At 35.7% G+C, this 12,015-nt stretch overlaps 1 protein-coding gene across 13 annotated transcripts in view; it reads right to left on the bottom strand.

Annotated features, from left to right (window-relative positions):
• Positions 1-12,015, bottom strand: part of LOC131166435 (uncharacterized) — a 28,070-nt gene that overhangs the window by 15,079 nt on the left and 976 nt on the right. For 3 of the 13 annotated variants that reach the window (XR_009139837.1, XM_058124984.1, XM_058124979.1), the window contains exons 1-4: positions 6,686-6,802; positions 5,128-5,382; positions 4,825-4,955; positions 2,346-2,439 (exon numbers count right to left, since the gene is read on the bottom strand). Coding sequence is in view for 12 of the 13 variants with exons in the window: in XM_058124984.1 (XP_057980967.1) it covers positions 2,346-2,439; positions 4,825-4,955; positions 5,128-5,323 (421 nt within the window). In the remaining variant the exon portion in view is untranslated. Of the gene's footprint in view, positions 1-2,345; positions 2,440-4,824; positions 4,956-5,127; positions 5,383-6,685; positions 6,803-12,015 lie in introns of those variants that run through there. The other 10 variants (XM_058124983.1, XM_058124989.1, XM_058124990.1 and 7 more) reach the window with 5 other exon arrangements.

Genomic DNA, 12,015 nt, shown 5'->3' with positions numbered 1-12,015 from the left:
GATCCTCATAGCTACCATAATACTTGACACACATCAGGAGCCATGTATAGTATTCGAACCTGCAACAGATCATTGGTGTTAACTTCTATTAAGGATGGCAATCCATAGAAAAGCCTTTACTTTTGAAGGAACTTTAGCTCTCCACAATCTATTGGCAAGGAGGAAAAATGAAAAGACTGGCTTAGATGAGTATAGAAAGATTGACAAGAGAAAACACCTGATTCACCCAGACCCTAACATCCCACATCGAAGAGTAACAAAAAGAATCCAATAACACCAAGATTGAAGAAAGTTCCTCCACCTCCCAATCAACGAGAATACAATGAAACTAAAAATCCCAAGAAACCTCGGAGCTATCCATAACAAGAAAAGAGAAATAAGTGCATCAGGGAGGAAAGAATGACGAGAAATGGAAGGAAAAGCAATAGACAAAAGCAATATTTTTACATAAAAATAATAAAAATATTAGCACCCACTAATTCTCCAGCAAACAAAATTTACTTTCAATAACCTATGCCAAGGAGAATTGAGTTTTGAGTTTCGAAAGGAAACCATCATAACCATCTGCCCACAAAAGCAATGTTTTTACACACTGAATTTCTGAGACTGAAGCCAACCTCCTCCTTTAACCTACCAACTATCTTTCACTGGCAAGATGATACCTCTCCTCACCCACCCCTAAACAAAGAAAATCCTGCATAATCCTCTCAAGCTTATGAACAACTACCACTGAATTTTAAATAAGGAAAGAAAGCACAGAAGGAAGGACCAAAAAATTACAAGCCTGAACTGAAGTAATGTGACCCCCATAAGCCCAGCCACTCATGGCCCATGAAACAAATGCACCATAAAGAACATCTTCTTCGAATAATGTTATCTAGTATTTAAAATTTTCATAGTTTTAAACGCTAATTAATCATTTCTTCAATTTTATCATTGAAAGGAAGTTGACATTTTATTCTTCAGAAAATTGATTTTTAAATTATTTTATTCAATCCAATTGCAGGATCCTTATATACATGAAAAATCAAGCTGTTGAATTTGAGGACTAAGAACAACATCAACAAATTATGCATTAAATATTTTTTTTTATAATAAAATAAGATAGATAGAGAAAAGAGAAGTCACAACCTAAGTGGGGACAGGAAGTCCTCCAAGAATTTTTTTTTTTAAAAAATCAAAATAAAAAGAGAACAAAAACAAAAACATTGAAATAAAAAACTAACAAAAAAAAACCAAGAAAACCCCTCCTTAATCCCTACCTATCCTGGTTAACAGAGAACTTCAAATTTGCTAGTACTCTCTGCCTCTTCTTCACCTTACTTTTACCAGCTTGGAGTTGCACTTCATTTCCTAAAATGATCAGACAGCTGTAAATCCATCTTAACCATTAAAAGCTGAGTTTCTAAATCCTTACCAGATATCTCCTTCACAGTGGTAGGCAAAATTCCATCCTCAGACTGTGGTATGTTAATCAATCTGTCATCCTCAAGAATGAAACCCTCTCTAATCCCTCCGTCAAAATGGATGCCATATGATAAATCTCCAAGTAAATCCAAAGAGTCAAAACCATATCAATATTGGTCCCATATCTCATCTAAAAGCAAACCCTATTCACAATCAGATTCACCAAAGGTCCTTCCTGTCATCATTCAAGGGATCCCCCTTATTCTGTTCATTAGCTTTTGCCACCCTCTCACTAGTTACATCCTTCTTAATATTACGATCTTCCACAAAACATAAATTTCCTTTTGTATCTCTCCTACAAACTTTGGCACAATCTCGCCAGACTGCTCTCCCTTGACTTAAATCTTTTCCTCATTTCTACACCCATCTCAACTGCCTTCCAACAAGTATAAACCTGTCAATCTTGCCCACCAGCCTTTAAATCCTTGGTAATACCCCCTTTTCAACAGCCATCATTAGATACATCTTTCAAGTCTCACACACCTGCCATCTGGGCCTCGCCTGAGGGAACCTCAGACTTAGACTCTAGCATCTTGGTGCCCACAACACATAGGGGCACCTTGTGTGTGCTTCTAACAACAATAATGAGATTGTTATCTTTCCACCACAGAATTTTTCGTACTAAATTTGGTTTTTATATTGAAATTCAACCCTCCATACTATACTCCCTAAAAGGTAGTATATAATACTTAGACTGAGTTCAAGAACCAAAAGTTACCCTCAGAGCAACAAAAACAAAAAAACAATTCAAGAAGCAATCACTACGTTGAGGCTAAATTACTTCCAAACAGCAAGTTATCAACCTCACATTATCAAATGCAATTAACCGCCGGTATGATGTCATTGATAAGGCACACCAACATAATTTCAGGACTCACCAGTATTATCCTGTTTCCAGTGGACATCATTGAATTCTACAATAGGAGAGAATATTGTTTCCAAGTGTGTTGAACAAGTAGAAGATGAAAACCCCTGCCAATAAATGAAACACATTTAACTAACCAATTAACCAACCATATGACAAAATTCTCCACAAATACCAAGTACCAGCACCAAAGTAGCATTTTAAACAAATAAATCATATGAAAAAGTGTTTCTAGATTTTCATATCATGAAAGATTGCCAATTTTTATTGATAATCAGCAATTCTGATCAGACAAGGAACTTCTTTCAGCCTTATAGCCAACATTGCAGAATATGATAACCGTCTTTGACACAGGACACTAGCAAGTAAAGAGGACATTGACATGCAGTTGTTAATTTATAAATATTCAGATAAGACAACACCAAAAATGGGGCTGATGGTTTGCCAAATGATAAAGATCTCTAAGGAACTTTACAAATGAGTAGAGGATGACATGAAAACACAACACAGGTATTCATTTTTATCACGCTGCAGATAGTCTGCAGCCAGGGGCGGATGTAGGTAGAAGCAGCCGGGGCATGGGGTGGGGTAGCTTGCCCCTCGCTGCCCCACCTAAGAAACATATAGTTTCACCCCCATTAGTGCACTAGTGTTTTAGAAGGCAGAAGCAAATTGATACCTTGAAGAACTATTGTGCTACATTAAAATTGTAGGAACTTATTCTGTTTGGTTAAGTTTTCAGATGCAATTTTCAGTATTCAAAAACGAAGGACACAGCAAATACAAAAAAATGACTGCTACACTGCTACTGCCAGGCACTAATGGTTCAGAAGTTTTTGGACAATGTTTCACAAAGTAAACTCAAGTTTAAATAATTTTCTTTTTCCATTTTCACAAACTAAACACAAATTTAATAATTCTCTCTCCCTCACACACACATACATACAATTGTTAGTCAAATCCCTTCAGTCTTTTCCAAAAAACTGACAGATACTGCTAGACACTAATGGTTCAGAAGGAGTTTTTGGGCTATCTTCACAAACTAAAACTCAAATTTAATAATTCTCTCTCTCTCTCTCTCTCTCTCTCTCTCTCTCTCTCACACACACACACACACACACACATTGTTAAGTCACATACATACACACACAATTGTTAGTCAAATGCCCTCAGTCTTTTGCAGTCCTTTGTTTATGGAAGTAATAAACTAGAAACAAGGAAAAAAAGAAGGATGATGCAGAACGATGACCAATCAACAGTTAAAAGATGTCAACCATGCTTTTTTTTGTTAATGTGCAATATTTATTGTTTTTTTAATAGTATGGGATGATTTTAATTATAATGCAACATAAATTGTATTTTTGTTAACTTCCAGCATGCTTTTTAAAAAAAATTAAGCTTGTGCCCACTGAAAGAAAATTCTTGATCTGCCTTTGACTGCAGCATGCAAACTTATAATTCTTTTGATTATCAAATACAGATAACTATATCATCATTTCACATGGAGCAACATTACAACCTACACCATCAGTAATCCCCAAGAAGATCAAGGAAAAAATGACAAAATATGACCTCTTTGAGGCACAAAGGAAATTTTTCAATAGTGAAATTGTTCAATACAAAAAACAATTAAGAGAACCAATGAAATTATCAACATCACATCCTAATGAAAAATTAGTATCCACTGTCCAGTAACTGGTATCTCTTTATGTTGATTTAAATGGATAAACTGCTTTGGCTACTTTAGTGCTTCCTTCAGATCCTTCCCCAAGGATCAGATGGCAAGTATATATTTAAAGAAGGGCAAAGAAAATAGGCAAAACAAGGAGTGAGACAATAAGCTTCAAGAACATCAAATTATCATTTCCAAAAAAACCTATAAGCTGCATGCTAAAAAGCTCAGAAATTCTTAAATGGTACATCTTATTTACCAAAAAATCATAAGAAAATTTTTTCACTATGAGTATTTTAGTTTGGGCACCTAGAACTGAAACAAAAATATACTGCATGCAGAACCAAACAAGTAGGAACAGGGACAAAAGAATACTGATCCAAGAAGAAGATTAACCAACATCCATACCCATTTGATCTGCACAAGAGCTATAGATATTCATTCAATGCGAGACATTCAAGAAGCATGATCTGTAAAGGCAAGGAATCTGATCCAAAACACAAATTATACAACAGGAGCTATTTTTGACATGTGCGACAGTGAACTAAGTAGACATGCACATGGAGTTTCTAAACATATCTAATTGTGGTATTTATTACATGTAAAATTCATTGAAGGAAAATTTTCACCCAAGCACGTGCAGTGCGTGTGCTGATTGATTTCATTCATGTAGGAGATTAAACTTTCTCTTCATGTCTAGAAACACTGTACTACTAATGGCAGTATAGTATTCAGAAAAAAAAAAATGATGCATGATTAAAGTTCATTTTCCTGTGCACATGCGTAGAAAAAAAAAATCAAATAGTTAATGAACTTTTACCATTTTTTCAAAAGACTCTGTATCCTCAGCAGAAAATGAACAATTTTGTAAAAGGATAGTTTCTCCGTCCTTATGGCCAGCAGCTTCATCAGATCCCATTTCCAGGGCAGGTAGCTGACTTATCATTGAATCTACAATAAGCAGGCACAATCAGAATTAGAAATTTCATACTAGAAAACCTAACTGAGAAAATTCAAACCATTGCAAACAACTCCTACAGTAACAGGAACATTGTAAGAGAAACCAAACTTTGTTGATGCAAGCTCCTTATTATCAAAAACATGTTTTTTGATAACAAATTACCACAAACATATAAAAATGGATGCAGACCAATTGGACAACTTTGACTTGGCGTGCCCAGGTCTGCTGCTTCCTGAGATATCCATGTCTGGGAACACGATTTCTTGAATGTTTTATTCGACTTCCGGCAAACATGAAGACTATTTCCTTCTTTTACACAACTTGTGACTGATTTAGATTTCATTTTAACTGCCGGCATTGGTTCTAGATCAATGATAGATGCCTCAATCCACACTTAAAATCAACCACAAAGAATACCTACATCCGCAAGCAAGTACAAGATAAGAACTCCCCTTAAAAACAAAAACTATCCACGGGCATTAAGAACACAAACATAAAAGTACAAAGGGCAGCCTAGTGCACAAAGCTCCCGCATATTCGGGGTCTAGAGAAGGGGCGGACCACAATGGGTCTATAGTACGCAGCCTTACATTGCATTTTTGCAAGTGGCTATTTCCACACCTTGAACCCGTGACCTCTAGGTCACACGGCAACAACCTTACCGTTGCGCCTAAGCTCCCCTTCAAATAAATATGAAAGTACAAAGAAACCAATAAATTACAATGATGTGAAAAAATAGAAAATTTTTGGAAAAGTATTTAGGTGGGAAGAAAAAATAAAAGGAATTTTATTGGCAATGAAGATAATAATCAAAACTTTGAAACAAGACAATATAATATATAATGACTGAAAAATACTTCATCAATCATAATGAAAGGCAATATTCAGACAAACTATTGTAGCCATTATATCTATTTTTCTGTCCATTTCTCTGGCATTCCCATGCAGCCAACCGCCCACGAATTAAAGTGTAAAATAAGCTATATATTAGTAAATTTGTAATTGACAATTTTCAGTGAAAGCAAAGCTGTTGCGCACTCTAGGTTGGAACATCGGTATCTGTAAGTGCACTCACAAGATGTTAAGACAAGATCATACAAATACTAGAGCCATAAATTTTAAGAATCTGAGAACACAAGAAGAAATCTGTACTTATATAAAGTTCCATGATTCCAAATCCCATAGAGGTGTTTGGAATCACACAATTTGCAATGGAATATCTCGTTCTTATCTTTAATCTAATATATAGGATGTATATATTAAATTTAGCACTGGCTTACCAAAATCAAGTTGGCTAACCAGTTCATATTTGAAAAATAGAAAACAAAGGTTTCTTTGACAAAATGTCCCCTTTCTAATGCTGAGGAATGGTAAAGGGAGCATGAATCTTAAATGGATATCCCCTCAAAAATCCTTGCCAGAGCAATGCCCCAGTAAATTCAAGCAGCCATAGAAAATTACCAGTGTCTTACAATTGCTTTTAGGCTGGAAAGATGATATGGGAAGACCAAAGCACCCTTGAAATCACCCTCAAAATGCATAAAAGGCTTAAAAAGCAAGGTTAAAAAAATGTGTCGCAGGCAAAAAGAGAGGAACCAATGTTAAAAAGACGCACATAAGATTAGAAAGTTCATTTGCTACGGCTTATTATAGGTCTAACATATGCACACAGGCCAAATTTCAAATACAGCAACTCAAGGGAGAGAGAGTGTGTGGTTACTTTGTTTCGAGGTTATGGGGAACATAAGGTCGCTTTTCATACTTTCCACGACGAGGTGAAGGGACTTCTTGTGAAAGATCCAAAAAAGGGGGCCATCCATCTAAGGATAAGGTACCTGCATGGAATCCACATCCATGGATAAACCAAATAGCACAATCATGGCAGACCACATATATGCATACGTGTCAATTTGTATATACATAAATTTCAATACTATTACAAGCTAGTGAATTATAAGACACACAAAATGGGCCCAAAAAAAGGGCCTCTACGATTAAATTAAAACTACTATTTTATGAGCCAAGATAACCCTCTTCTAAGAGCCAAAACACATGGAACCCACATGGGAGCAGTGAAAGGGCTTCCACCATTAGATTAGAATTTACCTTATAGCCTACATGTTGATTAAATTTGAAACGCATTCAATCAAGACGCGCCACTAAAAGAACTCAAAATTATTTGTGGCATAAGATTTTTAAAAAGGATGCTCCTCAACCTGCAGTTGAATGGGGTCCAAATTTAATCTGCAAGTAGGATAGTGGATACATATGTGTGTTGGCGCCCTGTGCATAAGCTCTGAAAGAAGGAATTGGGCTCATAGCATTTGTATGTCCTCTCTCTCTAATCTCAATCTCTCATGCACACACATTTTTTATAGAAAATAAATGTATTAAATAGAGAATAAAATACAGAGAGAAGTACAAGAAATCCTCAAATGAGAAATAAAAAGTACAATCGAAGCGATAAAGCCTTCCAGTCCCACTGAACATCCTCAAAATATATACCCTTAAATAGCCTGCACTAAAAGCCCAAAAAGATGCCCAAGTAGCGAATCCTATCCCAAAGCAAATTTGAAGACAGCTTCTTTCCAATAAAGATCTGAGCATTTAACTCTTACCAGATCCCCCACTCAAATGCAAAAAGTGCATGCTTCCACAAAGCTAAGCATAATTCTTCTATATTAAGCATCCTTCCTCTTCCCAAACACAACAAAATAAATACCCAAAAACTCATCCACCGTCATTTGGCATGTCCCAAGACTCTCCAAATAAATCAAACAATCTATTCTACATGCCCAAAGAAAATAGACAATGTAGAAATAGATGAGGTAGGGTCTCTAAAATGCTAAAACACAAAAACCACATATGTGGGAACAATACCTTACAAGGCCTCTAACCCTGCAACTAATTGTTGGTGTTACCTTTATTAAGGTCATCACCCAACAAAAATTGATCTTGGAGGCTCTTCGTGTGTAACAGGGGTGTTTGATATTGGTGGCATTGTGCGCATTTGATTTTGGTGGCAGTGGCAATTCATTTTGGCAGGAAAGGCTAACAGGGGCAATATTGTCATCAAATATTTGTGTTCCTTTTAATGGTTGAGCTGGTGATGGAGTGGATAAGAAGTAGTTATGATGCCCAAGATTCGAGGAAGAGGAAGAGCAAGGACTAGAGATACGGATTGAAAAAAGAGAAGAGAAAATGGGGGAGGGGGGATAGAGAGAGCTTTGTCATTTCCTTATCTAATGCTAGTTTAATCAAAAGGTGTACACGTACCATGTCATCACTAATCACCACATAGCAAGTGTTGCAAGTGTGACTGATGGAAGCATTTGTTGCTAGCATTGCTCATTGGTGCAAATGTATTTCACAAGACTAATAAATATCTAGCATAAGAGATGGAAATTGATCAAGTATAGGTGTTATTAAATAGGTGTTCAATTGCACTTAGATACCCTTTAAAACCCTAGTGTATGCATTCTTACATAGGAAGCATATACACTTAGTGCACAATGCTCCCATGCCATATCAGGGACTGAGGAGGGCAAAGAAAAAGAAAAAAAAGCAAAAGATAGAGTCCTGCCCTAAGGTTTGGCAAAAAGACAAGGACATCCCTTGAGGTTCAAAAAATTCACAGACCTTCAATGAGATTTCAAAAATCACACAAACCTCCCCTAACATTTGATTTCTTAGGCACTTATACCTCTTAAAAAGCTTGTCTTTTTACCAAATAGAAGGAGTGGTCTATCTTTTTGGCAAACCTCAAGGGAGGTCTATGGAATTTTTGAAATATCTGAAAAGGCCCCTGGAATTTTAAACCTTAGGGGAGGTCCATGTCTTTTTGTCAAACCTTAAAGAGGTCACTGTTTTTCACCCAATAAAAAACATTCACAAGATTCCTATTACCTAGTATCTGTTCAAAAGGAAATTAAGCCCCTAAAGGGAGCTCTATCCACAGCAAACATCTTGCCAACAACAGTAGATATATGCTAATTGATTTACCCAAAGAAAAATTTCCAGAATCACCTGATAGCTATCACCTTCCTCAAAAGTCTTCCTTTCCATCAAGGCTCCAAATCCATTTTCCTTAATAGATTGCTTTAGGAACAGGTTGCTTTCATTGTTATTAAAAGTGCTCAAGGACGGGGTACACCCAAGTGCTACAGCTAGCACCGAAGGAGCCTTAGGCAATGCAACCTACATTTGGCACCCTGCCCAAAGTGGAGAAGGGCATGTATGGTGCATATTATCTTCTTAGGTGAGGCAACTTGCATCAAATGAACTCCTTTAGGTGAGGCACCAAACCATTAAAGAAAATATTCTAACTTCCAAAGAATCAATAACCAACATCGTATCTTCAGGCAAGGAACTTTTCTGCAAAGGCAAGCTTATGCACAACCCTCATTCTTTTCTGGGTTCACAACGTCCAACATAATTGACAACTTATTGAGATGTAAAATCATTTAAATAAATGTAATCAAAGTTACTCAAGATTTTTTCACATCAGCAACAACAAAATTCATTGAAGGGCACCAAGGCGGTTCCATCCATGTACAAAAAAGTGCCTAAAATATCACCTATAATAGTAAAGGCTTTCAAAAAAATTAACGAATTGTATGAGTGTCAGCCATGTACAAGCCGCCATACCAGCCAGTTAGAGATGCAATACATCTGTCATTGACAATATTTATCGACATAGCTGATCCTATGAAAGCTCTTCTATTTTTTTTTCTCCACCCATTCCAAAAGTTGGTAAGGGGAATAAGAGTCGAACCTTTCCTCTGTACTTAAGATTTAACATGTAAATAAAGAAATGAAAACCATTCAAAATCTAAAAATATTTAAAAATAAATTCCCTGAGAATAAAAAGTCAACTCTAAATTTCAAGAACCAAAGTGAAATTTTTCAAGACATTTCAACCCTCCCAACGTACAATCCATGAAATCTCCTTCAAATTAATGCTTCAAAAAATTAGTTCATCCAAAAAATGATAGAAAGCAAAAATATCAAAAAAGTAGCCTTGAGGTCTTGATCAAACTTTGGTCAAATAAACAGGTTTTCAACTTATTCCATACTTCATCAACCCCATATTTCTTTGGTCTCAATTAGAAAATCTCCAAATACTTCTAAAAAATGAAATTAAGCCAAATCAAGCAAAGAATTTTATTTTTCAAGCCAATACAGCATATAATTAAGTTAAAAATAAAATGTAATCCCTGATGAATGCACCAACATCCCCATGCCTTAACCTAATTGATTGTCCCCAAATAAAGACCTAACGGTCAGACTAGTAGAGATACACATTATTAAAAAATTTGTGCCTCAACAATCATCATCCACAAGCATGCCCTTGCGCATCACCTATGCACTACAGGTGCTCTTTGTGTGTTTAATAACTATGGTTGCTTCACTGAACCCCACTCAACAAGATGATCTTTGAAAGACTTCCCTAAAAAAGCCCATTTTAAATAGGCTCCAGTTTGAAGAACACTAATCTCAGGATGTGGAAAAGGGGCATGAGGTAGAGTGGAAGACTGGGAAGAACTTTTAATGAGCATAAATCTGCCCTTATTCGAAAGATAATGAATTCTCCATGGGACCTATTTCCTCTCAGTGTTATAAATGATGGGCTCACAAACCCTATCTTTAAGCTTGTTGACAAGGGGAAGAAATAAAAGGGTTAATAAAAGTTGCCCCATCCTGCAACCAAGGAATAAGGGCATGGTTGCTTTCTTTTTCCTCTTCACTCATGTGTTTTTTTGTGGAGATGGGGGATTGAAAGAAGTTTATTTATCTCAAATGATTAGTAGTAGAAGAAAAAGCTTCAAATAAAGTTGAATAGAAGCAATGAATGTTAAAGCATTACTCATTCGTTTATCTCTAGCATCATAATGCTCAAACATTTTAGAACACCCTAAAAATCTTTATTTATCCTTCTTTAGGCCCTTCAATTGACTCACTAACTCCATCTCACTTGTGAGGACTATGGCTTTGCAACCATCCCAAGTCAAAAATTAATTTCTTTGTGTAGTAATAATACATTGATGTAATAACTTACATCATTAGACTACTCTTACCAAAAATTTCAAAAAAAATTAGCCAAATGGGAAAGAGTAAGAAATTTTAATTTTTCAATTCTTCTTCCTTCTATATACTTTAAGGGAGGGCAACTAAAATGGTTTGAGCAGGTGCAACATAGGCCAAATAGTGTACCAATGAGGAGTGAGCTAGTTACTTTTAGTGGTAGTAGAAGGGGTAGAGGTAGACTGTAGACCTAACATAACTAGAATGAGATAATGAACATAGATTTTACAATCCTCAAGTTGTTGGCGGAAATTGCTCAAGATCATGTAAATTGGCAAAAAAGGATTCACATAGCAATCACTCCTAGTGAGACTTAAAGTTTGGTTTGTTATTGTTGGTTTTTTTTATTTACATCTTGATAACAATTCAAGATTTTTAAAGTCAAAGAAGGAAATTCAACCAATTAATCAACTAAATGAAGATTTAAATTGGAGAATTTAAATTTGAAAAAAAAAATGATAACATTCTGACTAACAACCAAAAAAGGTAGGCAACTAGAACATGGAGAATTTTTATAAACTTCACAAATATTTTTCAATGCCTAATGAACAACACAAACAATCAAACATATAAAAAAGTTGGAACAAACCTATGACAAAAATTAATTAATTAATTTCTTTCAAAATTCAAGCCAGTTCTACAATGATTGAACACAATAAGAAAAAATCCCAAAACTGTTCACAACATAAACAAATTCCTGAAATTTCCAACTTACACAAAATTTAGAATGATTAATAAGAATTCTAAGCACATTGATTGTATTGGCCCAAATCAAATCAAGATCCTGCCCATCCTTGAACCAATTACAAGCCTTTTTTCAACAGAAGCCTCAATTACAAATAAAAGGGGAACAATTGGAACCACAATACAATATCAGATGATTAACAAACCTACTTCATCTTCCTCTACCCCATCCACCCACCAGGCACTGCTTCTAGGACCAATATGATTCAACTTTTGTTTTCA

The sequence above is a fragment of the Malania oleifera genome, chromosome 10 (genome assembly GCF_029873635.1).
Source record: "Malania oleifera isolate guangnan ecotype guangnan chromosome 10, ASM2987363v1, whole genome shotgun sequence".
NCBI lineage: Eukaryota > Viridiplantae > Streptophyta > Magnoliopsida > Santalales > Ximeniaceae > Malania > Malania oleifera.
The sequence above is the reverse complement of the archived record's forward strand: the minus strand, read 5'-3'. Positions and strand labels throughout refer to the sequence as shown.